Here is a 15,257-nt window from a genome sequence, read left to right as displayed (position 1 = left end):
AGTTATAAATATGGATTAGTAAATAATGAATAAGCTAACAACTAATAAAGGAACTCAGTAAAGTTTCAGTATACAGAACTTAGTTGCATTTTTATACAGTAATAAGAAACTATCTGAAAAAGAAAGTAAGAAAGCAGTATTTACAATATTGAAAACAGTATTTAAGTCATTTACACTATCAAAAACAATAAAATGCTTAGGTATAAATTTAACCAAGGGCTTGAAAGACCTGTACAATGAAAACTATAAGACACTGATGAAAGAGATTGAAGAATACAAAATAAGTGAAAGATATCCTGTGTTCCTCGATTGGAGTTTATTTTGTGAAAATATCCATAGTACTCAAATTAATCTGTAGATTCAGTGCAATACCTATGAAAATCCCAATGTCATTTTTCATGGGAATAGAAAGAAAATTATTCCAACATTTGTATGGAACTACAAAGGACCCTAAATAGCCAAAGCGGTCCTGAGAAAGAACAAAACTGGAGGCATCACACTTCTGGATTTTAAGGTATATTACAAAGCTATAGTAATCAAAACAGTATAGCATTGACATTAAAAAAAATAAAGACATGCACCAATGGAACAAAATAGAAAGTTCAGACATAAACCCACACAACTAGTTTTTGATAGTATTGCTAAGAACACACAATGGGGAGAACTGGTTATCCACATGTGAACCAATAAAACTGGACCCTTATGCCACTCACAAAAATTAAATTAGAATGGATAAATGGCTCAAATATAAGACCTAAAACCATAAAACTAGAAAAAAATATGTAAGGAAAAGGATCTTTGACATTGGTCTCATCAATGATTTCTTGGATAAGCCACACAAAGCATAGGTAACAAAAGGTAAAATAAGTGGGACAACATAAACATAGAGTTTCTGCACCCCAAAGCAAACAATATATTGAAAAGGCAACATACACAGTGGGATAAAGCTATATATTCACAAGCTATATATCTGATAAGGTGTTAATATCTAATGTATATGAATTACTCCTACAACTCAATAGTAAAAAAACAAAACAAAAAAAAAAACAAAAAAAAACCTCCAAAATAATCTAGTTTAAAAATGGCAAAGGAAATGAATAGACATTATTCCAAAGAAGGCACACAAGTGACCAAAAGGTATATGAAAAGTTGCTCAACATCACTAATCATCAGGGAAATGCAAATCAAAACCACAATGAGATGACACTTTATAGCTCTTAGAATGGCTGGTGTCCAAATGGCAATAGACAACAAATGCTGGTGAGGATGAGGAGCAAAGGGAACCCTTGTGCACTGCTGGTAGGAATGTAAATTTATGCAGCCACTGTGAAAAACACTATGGTGATTCCTCAAAAAATTAAAGATAGAATCACCCTATGATTCAGCAATCCCCAAATTCAGATATGTTAGGGCTAGGTAGGTTCTCATAAATGTTTAACCCGTGACATCAGAGAAACTCGGGACAGAAGATAAGAAATATTAATTGAAGATGAGAAGAGTTGTTATCAAGTTAGATCTTCAAAAACCTAGATAGTTCAGTAGTTGACAAAGTTAAAGGAGGCTGAAGGGTATGAGGGCAAGAAGTATCTGATGAACCCTTGATCAGATTAAAAATGTCCTCAGTTCTTAGTTTTAAAAGAATGGTTATGATGACTGGTTTGAATTTTATAAAATGATTGTTTTCTGCATCTACTGAGATAATCATATAATTAAATTTTTTTTTACTCTAGGAATTATGTGTTGATGTTACAGATAAGAATGAATATAACTTTATTCTTCATACCATTCTTGCCTTACTTTGGCATCGGTTTTATTCCTGCCTCATAAAACGATTTGGAAATATTTTCCATTTTCCTATTCTCCCTATTATTTAGTTTGAGATACAAATTATTCTTTCTTTTGAAATTTGGAAGAATTTTCTGTAAATCTAGTTAGATCTGGTATTATTGATATCATGGGTTGATTTTCAGCTATGGATTCACATTGTTCAATGGTTAGTTTATTCATTTTTTTTCCTTCTTTAGTTTTGGTATTTGTTGTCTAAATTTTCAAATGTATTATATGTAAAATTGTATGTCACCTTTTTTATATATGTATTTTCTTTACATTTTTTAACACTGAAGAAATTATTCATTCTTTTCTCTTTCTGATTCTTCAACAATTATATTATTTGCTTTTGTGGTTCTGAAGTTTCACTACATTGTGTCTTTGTGTGGATTGGTTCTTAATAATTCTCCTCTCTTGTTTTCCATCAATTTTGGGTAATTATAATTATTATCCTCTTAAATATTGACTTTAGCTTATAATCTGTTGTCTCTTTTTAGAAATTCTATTAGACATATGTTGCAATGTGCCATTTTTGTTTGAAAAAGTTTCTGCTACATTTTATCCATGATTTTTATTTTGGCTCTTTTATTCTCTAATATCTTCAATATTTAATACCATTGATTCTGAATAAATCTGATTCTTTTGATGTCATTTTTCTGTTCATATATATGTATATATATGTAACATAAAATCTATGTTGAACTGTCAGCTGAATGTTTTTCAGTTACCCTATAAGGTTTTGGAACTACAATGATAAACAAAACTGATATATGTTCTGTGTTCATGGAAGGTACAGATGCTGTAATTTTGTTGTTGTTGTTGCTAGATTTTCACCCACACCATGATGATTTCTTTAACATATACTCTAGATATAGATTTACTGGTTGAAAGAAAGTGTGAAACATGCTAAAATTTTAATACCATTGCCAAACTTTCATGCTGAGAGTGTACTTATTTATATACGATAGCCAATTTAAAGTACAAGAACGTACTCCCACAAAAATGTGTGTATCAAGTGCATGTGTGTATATATACATGCATATTGTCATGAAAGGTCTTTTTGGATTTTTTCCTTCTATATATTCTCAAACATCTATACCATTTTTAGAGTAAGGAAAAGGAAATCAATATTGAATCAATCATCCTGGCTACCTCTTAGCAGTTGACATGAATTTGTTGGCTAAAATGTGGCTTTTGGATTTCCTGGGGGTTCCATTAACCCATGTTATTTCTTTGATTCTTTACAACACAGATAATTTGTAGTTGATTAGATCCATAACTTCTTTGTAAATCTTAACAGCTATTTCATTGATTTACTGGGTTGTGAAAAATCAAGACCAAAATCCTAGGTAATTCATTTTAGATGTATTCCCTGGCCATTTTTACCGTTTAAAAATATTTAAAATTGGCGCCACGCCGCGGGAAGATGGTGCAGGACGCCGGCGACATGGAAGATGGGCAGCTTTCCGACTCGGACTCCGACACGACGGTCGCACCGAGCGACCGGCCGCTGCAGGTGCCGAAAACACTAGGTGGGGCCAGCACCGTGAGACCCTTCCAGGGTACTGCAACACCATGTGTACCGGTATCCCATTATCGAACTGTTAAAAGCGTGGATTCAAGTGAAGAGAGTTTTTCTGATTCAGATGATGATAGCTCCCTTTGGAAGCGCAAGCGACAGAAATGTTTTAACCCTCCTCCAAAGCCAGAGCCTTTTCAGTTTGGCCAGAGCAGCCAGAAACCTCTTGTTCCTGGAGGAAAGAAAGTTAACAATATATGGGGTGCTGTGCTACAAGAACAGAATCAAGATGCAGTGGCTACTGAACTTGGTATCTTGGGAATGGAGGGTACTATTGACAAAAGCAGACAATCTGAGACTTACAATTATTTGCTTGCTAAGAAACTTAAGAGGGAATCTCAAGAACATACAAAGAGCTGGATGAATATATGCATGGTGGCAAAAAAATGGGATCAAAGGAAGAGGAAAATGGGCAAGGTCATCTCAAACGGAAACGACCTGTCAAAGACAGACTAGGGGACAGACTAGAAATGAACTATAAAGGCCGCTATGAGATCACAGAGGATGATGCGCAAGAGAAAGTGGCTGATGAAATTTCTTTCAGGTTGCAGGAACCAAAGAAAGATCTGATAGCACGAGTAGTGAGGATAATTGGGAACAAAAAGGCGATTGAACTTCTGATGGAAACTGCTGAAGTTGAACAAAATGGTGGCCTTTTTATAATGAATGGTAGTCGAAGAAGAACACCAGGTGGAGTTTTCCTGAATCTCCTGAAAAATACTCCTAGTATTAGCGAGGAACAAATTAAGGACATTTTCTACATTGAAAATCAAAAGGAGTATGAAAATAAAAAGGCTGCTAGAAAGCGGAGAACACAAGTGTTGGGAAAAAAGATGAAACAAGCTATTAAAAATCTAAATTTTCAAGAAGATGATGATACATCACGAGAAACTTTCGCGAGTGATACGAATGAGGCCCTGGCCTCTCTGGACGAGCCGCAGGAAGGCCACGGGGAGACAAAATTGGACCCAGAAGAAGCCATTGAAGTTGATCATTCTAATGATTTGGACATCTTTTAGTATATTTGGAGGAATAAGCCTTTCTAGAATTACCTTGTAATAAGCCATTTCTACTGAGATTGCTTTGTTTTACTTTGCACTGATAAACATAAAAATCTGGAGAGAAAGAACTGTTGTCTTGTTTAAAGTTGAATTTGTGGGGCGATGAATGTTATTGATAGAAATATTTCTCATGTCTTACAAAATACTTTATAATATAGCAGAGAATTTCATTTCTCAGTCTGTGCATGTGTTAGTTATTACTAGTTGATAATTATTTCTGTCTAGGTCATTATGACATGCCATTCAAAAATTTATTCTCTTTTTCTGATTAATCCTCGCAAGTGAATTATGATTGGTTTCAAAACATTCCATTAAAAGATCCTAATAAGACACATAAGTTGTTAAGATTACAGATGTGCTCAAATTTAGTTTTTCTGTGTTCTAATAAGAACTTTTAGGCAGTTTTAAGGACAGAGACTAAAAATTAAAATAGTTTTATACTGATGGCTCTTACCACTTATCCAGAAGTAAATTAACATTGGAAGCTTTTCAAAGAAGTTTTGGCTCTTAACTTTGTTTGTTACTTCTTTTTGATTATTCGATCATATACTAAATGTTGAATGTGATCCATACCTGTGCAATTACCATGGATGTTTAAAAACTTGACAGTGGTTGCCTGCCTAAGACTGTTTGTTTTACCTTATGTTAAGGAAGTTGGGTATTAAAAATGTTACATCTGCCAAAAAAAAAAAATATTTAAAATTAAAAGTTTGATATTCTTCAGTATCATTTAAAGATGTTGTCAAGTAGCCAATCCCTATAAATGTGCCTGAACAACTAAATACAAATTTTATGTGATGGAAATAAAAAAGGCTAAGAAAAAAGTTTTATCAGACTACCTTTCTCTTGCAATACATTTCTTTTCTTTCTTTCAAGTAAGTTTTATTTAAATTCCAGTTAGTTAACATGCTGTGTATGTTAATATTAGTTTCAGGTGTAGAATTTAGTGACTCATCACTTTCATACAACACCCAGTGCTCATCACAAATGCCATCCTTACTCAGTTTAACTCTATAGTTAAGAGTCTGTATTATGGTTTGCCTCTGTCTCTCTCTTTTCCCCTATATACTTATATGTTTTGTTTCTTAAATTCCACATATGAATGAGATCATATGGTATTTGTCTTTCTCTGACTGATTTTGCTTAGCATAACAGTCTCTAATTGCATCCATGTTGTTGTAAATGGTGAGATTTCATTCTTTTTATGACAGAGTAGTATTCTTGTATATGTATTCCACATCTTCTTTATCCATTCACTTCTCAATGGATATCTGGGCTCTCTTGATAATTTAGCTATTTTTGATAATTCTGTTCTTTTTTTAAGATTTTTTTTATTCATGAGAGACAAAGAGAGAGAGGCAGAGACACAGGCAGAAGGAGAAGCAGGCTCCCTGCGGGGAGCCCGATGTGGGACTTGATCCCAGGGCCTTGGAATTACAACCCAAGTCAAAGGCAGACACTCAACCACCCAAGTGCCCCGATAATCCTGCTCTAAACATTGGGGTGCATATATCCCTCCAAATTAGTATTTTTTGTATACTGTGGGTAAATCCTAGTAGTACAATTGGTAGGTCATAGGGTAGTTCTATTTTTAACTTTTTGAGGAAACTCCTTACCCTTTTCCATAGTGACTACACTAGTTTGCACCCCATCAACAGTGTAGGAGGGTTCCCCTTTCTGCACACCCTTACCAACATCTGTTGTTTCCTGAGTTGATGATTTTAGACATTCTAAGTGGTGTGAACACATGTCTCATTGTAGTTTTGATTTGCATTTCCCTTCTACCCATTTTCTAACTGAATTATTTGTTTCTTTGGATGTTGAGTTTGAGAAATTCTTTATACATTTTGGATACTAGCCTCTTATCAGATGCATCTTTTAGTTTTGTTTATTGTTTGTTTCACTGTTCAGAAGATTTTTATCTTGATGAAGTCCCAATAATCCATTTTTGTCTTTGTCTCCCCTTGCCTAAGGAGACATGTCTAGTAAGAAATTGCTTTGGCAGATGCCAGAGGTTGCTGTCTGTGTTCTCTAGAATTTTGATTATTTCCTATCTCACATTTCGCTTTTTCATCCATTTTGAATTTATTTTTGTGTATGGTGTAAGAAAGTGGTCCAGTTTCATTCTTCTAAATGTTGCTATATAGTGTTCCCAACACCTTTGTTGAAAAGACTTCTTTTCCATTGGATATTCTTTCCTGCTTTATTGAAAGATTAGCTGACCATACAGTTGTATGTCCATTTCTGGGGTTTCTATTCTGTTCCATTGATATATGTGTCTGTTTTTGTGCCAGTATCTTACTTGTTGATGACTGCAGCTTTGTAATATAACTCAAAGTCCAGAATTGTGATGCATGCTTCCAGCTTCCCTTTTCCTTTTCAAAAGCACTTTACTATTTGGAGTCTTTTGTGATTCCATGCAAATTTTAGGATTATTTGTTCTAGATCTGCGAAAAATGCTAGTGATATTCCCATAGGGATTACAATAAATGCATAGATTGCTGTGGGTAGTATAGACATTTTAGCAACAGTTGTTCTTCCAATCCATGAGCATGGAATGTTTTTGTTGTTGTTGTTTAGTTTTTTAAAAAGACTTATTTATTTTAGAGAGACAGTGAGGGGTGGAGGGCAGAGGAAGAGGGAGAGAGAGAATTTCAAACAGACTCCCTACTGAGTGCAGGTCCTGACATGAGGTTCAATCTCATGACCCTGAGATAATGACCTGAACTGAAACCAAGAGTCAGACACTTTGGGGATCAAGTCCTGCATCAGGCTCCCTTTGGGGAGCCTGCTTCTCCCTCTCTCTGTGTCTCTTTCTCTCTGTGTGTCTCTCATGAATAAATAAATAAAATCTTAAAAAAAAAACAAAAAACAGTCGGACACTTACCCAACCAGGCCATGGAGCATGGAATGTTTTTCCATTTCTTTGCGTCTTCTTCAACTTCTTTCATAAGTCTATTTTTCAACATACAATCTTTTGCCTCTTTGGTTAAGTTTATTCCTCGGTATCTTATGGTTTTGGTAATTGTAAATAGGATTAATTCCTTGATTTCTCTTTCTGCTGCTTCATTATTGGTGTATAGAAATGCAACAGATTTCTGTATGTTGATTTTTGTATCCTGTAACTTCACTGAATTTGTGTATCAATTTTAGAAATTTTTGCATGTGTGTGTGTGGAATCTTTGGGGTTTTTACATAGGGTGTTATGCTACTATCAATAAAGGGTAAAAGTTTGACTTCTTCCTTGTCAATTTGGATACCTTTTATTTCTTCTTGTTTCTGATTACTGAGTCTAGGACTTCCAGTACTACATTAAATAACAGTGGGTGCCTTCTGGTCCTGACCATAGAAGAAAAGTTCTGTTTTTCCACATTAAAGATGTTGTAGTCTGTGGAGTTTTCTGTGTATGTCCTTTATGATATTGAGGTATGTTCCCTCTGTTCCTACCTTCTTTGTCAAGAATAGATACTATACTTTGTCAAATGCTTCTTCTGCATCTATTGAGAGGATCATATGGTTCTTATCTTTTTATTAATATGGCATATCATGTTGATTGATTTGCAAATATTGAACCACCTTTGCAACCCAGGAATAAATCCCACTTGGTCATGGTGAATTATTCTTTTAATATACTGCTAGATTTTATTTGCTAGTATTTTGTTGAGAATTTTTGCATCCATGTTCATCAAGGATATTGACTTGTAGTTCTTTTTAGTAGGGTGTTTGCTTGGTTTTGGAAACAAGGTAATGTTGGCCTTGTAGAATGAGTTTGGAAGTTTTCCTTATGTTTCTATTTTTTGGAATAATTTGAGAAGAATAGGTATTAACTATTCTTTAAATGTTTGGTAGAATTCCCCTGGGAAGCCATCTGTCCCTGAACTGTTTTCGTTGGGAGATTTTTGATTACTGATTCAATTTATCTGCTATCAGTCTGTTCAAGTTTTCTATTTTTTTCCCTGCTTCAGTTTGGTATTTTATATGTTTCTAGTAGTTTATCCATTTTTTATAGATTGCACAGTTTGTCAGCATATAATTTTTCATAATATTCTCTTATAAGCATTTCTATTTCTACGGTGTTAGTTATGATTTCTCCTTTCTCATTCATTATTTCATTTATTTGAGTCCTTTTTCTTTTCTTCTCTAATGTTAGAAATGTGTTGCGTATCTCAAGAAGCAAGAAAAACCTGAAATATGCAACCTAACCTTTCATCTAAAGGGGCTGGAAAAATAACAACAAATGAAGCATAGAACCAAAAGAAGAAGGGAAATAATAAAGATTAGAGCAAAAATAAATGATATAGAAACAAACAAACAAACAAACAAAAAACAGCAGAACAGATCAATGAAGCCAGGAGCTGGTTCTTTGAAATAATTAATAAAATTGATAAACTCCTGACCAAATTTATTAAGAAGAAAAGAGAAAGGACTCAAATCCTATTTTCGTCAGTTGATAGAAGGAAAACATCAGGCTAACTACTCAAGAGAACTCATGAATTCTATATTAGTGGACTGTCATTGGGTGAACTACAGTGATTAAGAAACCCTCAAATGTTTGCAAGCTTAAAAACTGAAATTAGCTTGTTTTGGTCTCCCTAAATTATACTCTTTATGTCCCATACGTAATATTATTTAAGTCTGATTAAATAATAAGCCCAATAGAAGTGCTAATGTCAGAAAATTCTGTGTATGGCTATTGACAGGAATGAGGTTTTTTTAAAAGCAATGAAGTTTTTCATTGTCAAATATCTTGAGAAGAGGTCATTTCTGCAGCAGAAAAATGAAAATCTAGAAGACAAGCCTCAGACATTAGTGAAAGAAAACCTCGTCCTCTCTCTGGATAGGAGGTAAGAACCATTCCAGAGTATGGAGATTCTTAGAGTGTTGTCCGTGGAAGGAGTGTCCGTGGAAGGAGAAGTGTTGAGCTTCCTCTGAGTATGTAAAGACAGCTCAGGGCAACACATTCATTTGTTTGTTTGTTTGAGTATAGTTGACACACAATGTTATATTAGTTTCAGGTATACAACATAGTGATTTGCAAGTTTATATGTTATGCTGTGCTCACCATAAGTGTAGCTACCATCTGCCACCATACAAGGCTATTCTTAAGTGAAACCATTACTTCATAGGTCCCTCCTTAGAGTAGTGGTCTCTGGTAGGTCCTAGTTAGTTTGAAGAGAGAAAGGTAGAACAGTTGGGAACTTGGATGAATGTATTGTTCTTATGAAGTCAATTCTATACAGAAATGAGCAATGTGATATCTTATAATTATCTCATAGGAGTACATTGTGAAACAAATTTATAAAAGATTTGTATCAGAAAATAGAGGACTATGGAATCCATATTTTCTGGAATTGCATATACTTTAGAATATTCCAGACAGAATGTCTCCAGATGTTTGCTGATCATTTCAGCATCTTGCTCTTTAATTTCCAAATTGTCTAACTTTGAAACTACAGAGGATAATATAGGTCCCTAAAGAACTACAAAAAAACATAGAAATGAGACAAACAAAATTAGTAAGGATGTTCCAAAGAAATTACCAAAATCAGTGGCTTTCAAATATTTTTCTCATTGTGATACACTATTAAAATCCATTTGATATCACAACACAGACATACTTACATATACATCTGTACTTACCTGCAGTATGTATTCTGTACTCACATATTTTCTTTCATTTCTTTTCTACTTCATTTAAAATTTGTTTAGGATCCATTAAGTTGCTGTAATCACCACTTGTGGGTCACAGTCTGCTGTTTGGAAACCACTTAGTTCTACTAACGAAAAAAAAAATCTGTTACACACACACACACACACACACACACACCAAGAGCTATTTTAGATATCTGGGTATCTATAAAATATTAAGGGGGCATGTAGAACGGGAAAACATTCAAAACTGTTCTGACTTGCCTGCACAATGGGAAATTGATTTAACATTAAACTTTTTGTGAATACCTCAGAATAATACAGGATTCTCTGCCTAGTTTCCTCTGATTACATGGAGTGAGTTTGGTCATACAGAAATGCCAAGGAGAAGGGCTTGTTTTTCAAGAATGAGTGATTGAGGTTAATCATTCATTCTTGAAAAAAGAGTGATTGGGGAAAAATATATGTTTTTCAAGAATGAGTGATTGAGGTTAATCATTCATTCTTGAAAAAAGAGTGATTGGGGAAAATATATATATATATATATATATAAACACTTGGCCCTGTGGAAATAGTTGAGTTCCCTAAAGGACACAGAGGGAGAAAGTTAACTTCAGGATATTCACCAGCTCAGAAGGGTCAGAAATTATGGGTAGCTATGAGAAGGGTATGCATCATTTAAAAACAAAAACAAACAAAAACATTAAACCGGGATGCAAGCTCTAAGAGTAGCAAAAAGAAAATGAGAGAAAAAAGAGAGGAGAGAGAGAAGAGAAAGACAGAAGAGAGAAAAAAAAAGGGGAGAGAGAAGGAAGAGGAAAGAAATGAGCAGACAAAATGCATATTTACATGGGGCTTTGCAGAAAAAAATATATATTTTTAATGGGACTCTTTGTGAAGTGGGAAGTGATTGGAAATATATTTTGAGTAGCTGAAGACAAAAATTCCCTGAGTGTAATAATAGTTTCACTTTTTTTCTAACTAACAGCCTACTAAATAGTTCCTGAGAAAGTGATGTACAGGATATTTGGAGCTCTCGAATTAAAAGGATAGTAATAGTTTCAAATGTGTTCAGATTAGAGCATCCAAAAGAATGAAAACTCTAGAATGAACATTCTATGAGGAACCTCAAAGAACCTGAATGCATTCAATTTAGAGAAGCAAATGCTAAAGGGAGAGAAAGTATGGATCTACAAATATGAGTTGTTTTGTGTTGAAAAGGAGAACACATTTTTGTGGTTTGACTGAATCTCACATAAATCAAAGGACATGATTCTTCATAGAGATGAAGATTTAAGATTTCTAATACCATCTCCAAATTTAGGACCCTGATTCTAGGTTTTGCTGGAGAAAACCTACAAGATGCAAGACCAATATAAATTGTGGCTTCCCCATAAATTTGCCTGCTAAAGGTTGACTCTATTAAAGAAGACAAACATGCAGGATGTTTCAGAACTATCATCTATTTAAAAATGTTCAAAGAAGTTTCAGCTGTTATGTCAGCAAGATGAACTGGTATAGCCTCCAGTACTATCCTGCCTTGTATTCTGAAACTATGCTTGGAATGAGTAGAAAGGCAGTTGGAAATGTCTATTATCAACATAGCAAAAAGGCAAATAGTTCTTTTTTTTTTTTAACAGGCAAATAGTTCTTGAAGGTTGATTTTGTTTGTCCCTTATCTATCATCCAATTTTGAGATATTAAAAGTAATACATTTATCTTCTAAAACAAAAGTGACCTACAAATAAAACATATTTTCAGAATAACTTGAAATTATTTCATTATCTGTCATGGCTTTTCAAATAAAGTATGTCAACAATTTTGAAAATAAATTTGAACTCAACATGAGCCCTGGTTCAAAAAGGTACAACATTAAGTCAGGAGACCCGTGTTAGCTTGACTACAAATCAGTCAATGCTAAGTTCATTATTTAACACCTGGGTTAAACATACTATAATGTTAACTATATATTTATGTTGTTGATCAGGTAACTTTATGGTTTTTTAGTAACTAAAAATCAAAGAAAGTGGAAATAAACCTTAAAAGAAGTATTTTTGAATTTACCTCCTATCATTTTATAAGCCACAAAGCCTTCTTTTTAATGCCTAAGATACAGCACTGAAGTTGAGTTTCTCTGAAAATCACGTGAACGCTCCAGGTTATAAATTTAGCAGGAATTTGACAGAGCAGCTTAGCATTTTACATAGTCATGGGTGTGTAATCATTTGTTTGCCAAATCATTCATGCTAAGATCTGGGGGAAAAAAGCATCAACTTCACTGAATATTTTAGTGAATGTAGTTGAGTATTTTGGGGGTAAACTTGCAGACAGAAACATGCCCTCTACATAAACATCAATTATAATTAACTAATAGAAATGAAATTTTATTCTTTTTACTTTATAAAAAATAGAATATTAGGCATATGATACCTAAACTAATAAATGGTTTTTCTTTTTAAGAATAATAATATAAGCAAAGATGATTGTGAGTGGAATTTAAAATCAGTCACCTATGACTTATGTTAACTTTGAGAGGGGCTTATTTGCTAGCTAACTCTATTACTAAGAATATCAGGATGAACTTGTTAAAGTATTTAAGAATTTTTTTTAAGATTTTATTTATTTATTCACGAGAGACACACAGAGAGAGAGAGAGAGAGAGGCAGAGACACAGGTAGAGGGAGAAGCAGGCAGGCGCTAAACCACTGAGTCACCCAGGGATCCCAAAGAATTTATTTTTGATGAATAGGTGGACTCTGACAAACTCAGTAAATTTCTGATTAACACAGTTAAATTTGTAGAAATATTAAATTCATTTTTTATCAACATTCACATTTTTGGAAATTAAGACACAACACAAGAAAATACTACTGTAATATATTTATAGTTTGTCTTCAGATGATAAATTCTATGAGGCTGGGAACTTGTACATAATGTTCATCATTGAATGATTTGGGTCTAGGTAAGAAAGTAATAAATCCTAAATAATTGCCTATTGAGTGAAGAGATGAAAATCTGTTAGAATTATTTTTTCTCTCTTTTAGAATTTAAAGCAAAGGCAAACAACAACAATCCAAAAGAAACAACTATGTGTTAGATAGGGACTAATCTTTAAATTTGTTGAGAATGAGACACCATCAAATCCTTAAATTTTGAAGAAAATGTTTATTACAGCATTGTTAGGCTATAACTTTTTGTGATAGGAATATGGCCTTTAATTAATAGAGATATTTTTCATGGACCAAAAGTACAGTGTAGCGTGATATGTAAGGAAGGTATCTAATTTTGAATCAGTCTTATCCAGCTTCAAATACCCACTTGCTCATTACTTCTATAATCTTGGACATATTATATAACATTTATAAGCCTAAGTTCTTTCATTCTCTCATCTATAAATTGAAAAAGGATGTCTACCTCATAGATGGTTGAGAAGATATTAAGGTATGTATGTTATTATGTATATATACATTTTATATTATGTTTATTATACATATGTATATGTATATTACATAATGTATGCATACTATATGTATATTTATTATGTATATTATTTATATATAATGAATATATGAAATTTTATATATGCATATATATACAAATTATATATGCATAATGTATAACATATGTGAATACAGTAATTAGACATAGTAAACCATAGATGGTAACTATGGTTGATGTAATAATTCACCTTACTATTGTAATGTAAAATTGCAACTTACTATTACACTTATTGGAAATTTTATCAAAAATTTTAAAATTAAAATTATTTTTCTGTTTTAGTACTTTGACTTCTAAAACTCCCAGCTAACAAAAAATTCAGCGAATTTTCTGGTAAATTGAATTATCTGGGTTACTTCAATATTTTCCTAATTAAGTGACAAAACAATGATTAGTTTATGTAAAGGGGTCAGTATAAGAAGGAAATTATGTTTGAGATATTAGATGCTATAAATAGAAAATTATTTAGAAACAAAAATTTGTAATCTCTGAAACTATGTCAATGAAAAAATACAAATTTATCCATAATTCATAATATATACATTCTTATGAAAGTGAATAACTCTGTTAGGGTGAAAGGCTCTAAGGCTTTTGAGTGATGAGGCCTTAGAATTCTAAATGAAGATAACAGTATCTGCCTTTTCTTTCAGTGAATGTATATATAGATGTAAAAGTATATATAAATTGAGATTGACATAGCAATTAGGACAATGCTTGGCACATCTTTGACAACAATAATAATGAGTTTGATAATAAGGCACTTCACAAACATGTTTAGCCAATTAAGGCTTAAAAAGTTAGCAGAATATCCAGAGGAGAAGTAATTATAAATACCATAGGGAAATAAGTACTACATTCAGAATATATCATTGATTATATTAATTTATCTTAAGGGACTTTTTAAAATTTCAAGCTGATGATATCTGTTTCTCTGGAAGGATGGGAGTTTGATCTTAACATTTCAACTGCATCAACATAAATGGATTTCATGGAGTACTAATGCAGGAGTGATTTTTTCCTGCTTTCTTTCCTTTTCTGTTACTTTGTGTATTTTCTTTATGAAATACTAATGATTATGTGAACTCATGTCATTATGATTTCTCTTCTGATTAAACATGTGGAGAACAGCATGGAAGCATACTCATATAATGCACAATTGTCATTATTTACATGATATGGGTTCTCATGCCCTGATGGGATTTAAAGAAAGCCACTTTGCCATTATGATTATATCTTATTTTTAATGCTTTGGGTCTTACTTAATGTAAAAACTGACAGGAAGCAAGGTATGATTACTTGCATGTACTTAATTTTACTTTGCTTTTTGAATGTAAAAGAATACTATGATAGTCAATTTTATATGTCAACTTGACTGGGTCACAGGATGCCCACATATCTGGTTGAATATTATTTTGTGAAGGTGCTTCCAAAAAGAGATTAGCATTTGAATTGGTAGACTGAGTAAAGCAGATTGCCCTTCCCAATCTGGTTGGGCATCATCCAATCTGTTGAGACCCTGAATAGAACAAAAAAGTAAAGAAAGGTTGAATTCACTTTCTGCTGACTGTGTGAGCTAAGACATCAGTCTTCTTTCCTCAGCAGTCTTGGTTCTCAGGCCTTCAGATCTGGAAAGGAGTGTGTGT

At 33.2% G+C, this 15,257-nt stretch overlaps 1 protein-coding gene across 1 annotated transcript; it reads left to right on the top strand.

Annotated features, from left to right (window-relative positions):
* The first annotated feature begins 3,241 nt into the window (after positions 1 to 3,241).
* Positions 3,242 to 4,964, top strand: LOC112651586 (phosphorylated adapter RNA export protein-like). Its single transcript, XM_035715424.2, is given in 2 exon segments — positions 3,242 to 3,752; positions 3,755 to 4,964. Coding segments are annotated over 2 exon segments (1,170 nt in total). The 5' UTR covers positions 3,242 to 3,253; the 3' UTR covers positions 4,426 to 4,964.
* Positions 4,965 to 15,257: the final 10,293 nt, after the last annotated feature.

The sequence above is a fragment of the Canis lupus genome, chromosome 4 (genome assembly GCF_003254725.2).
Source record: "Canis lupus dingo isolate Sandy chromosome 4, ASM325472v2, whole genome shotgun sequence".
Lineage (NCBI taxonomy): Eukaryota > Metazoa > Chordata > Mammalia > Carnivora > Canidae > Canis > Canis lupus.
Note: the sequence above shows the minus strand (reverse complement) of the source record. Positions and strands in the feature narration are given on the sequence as shown.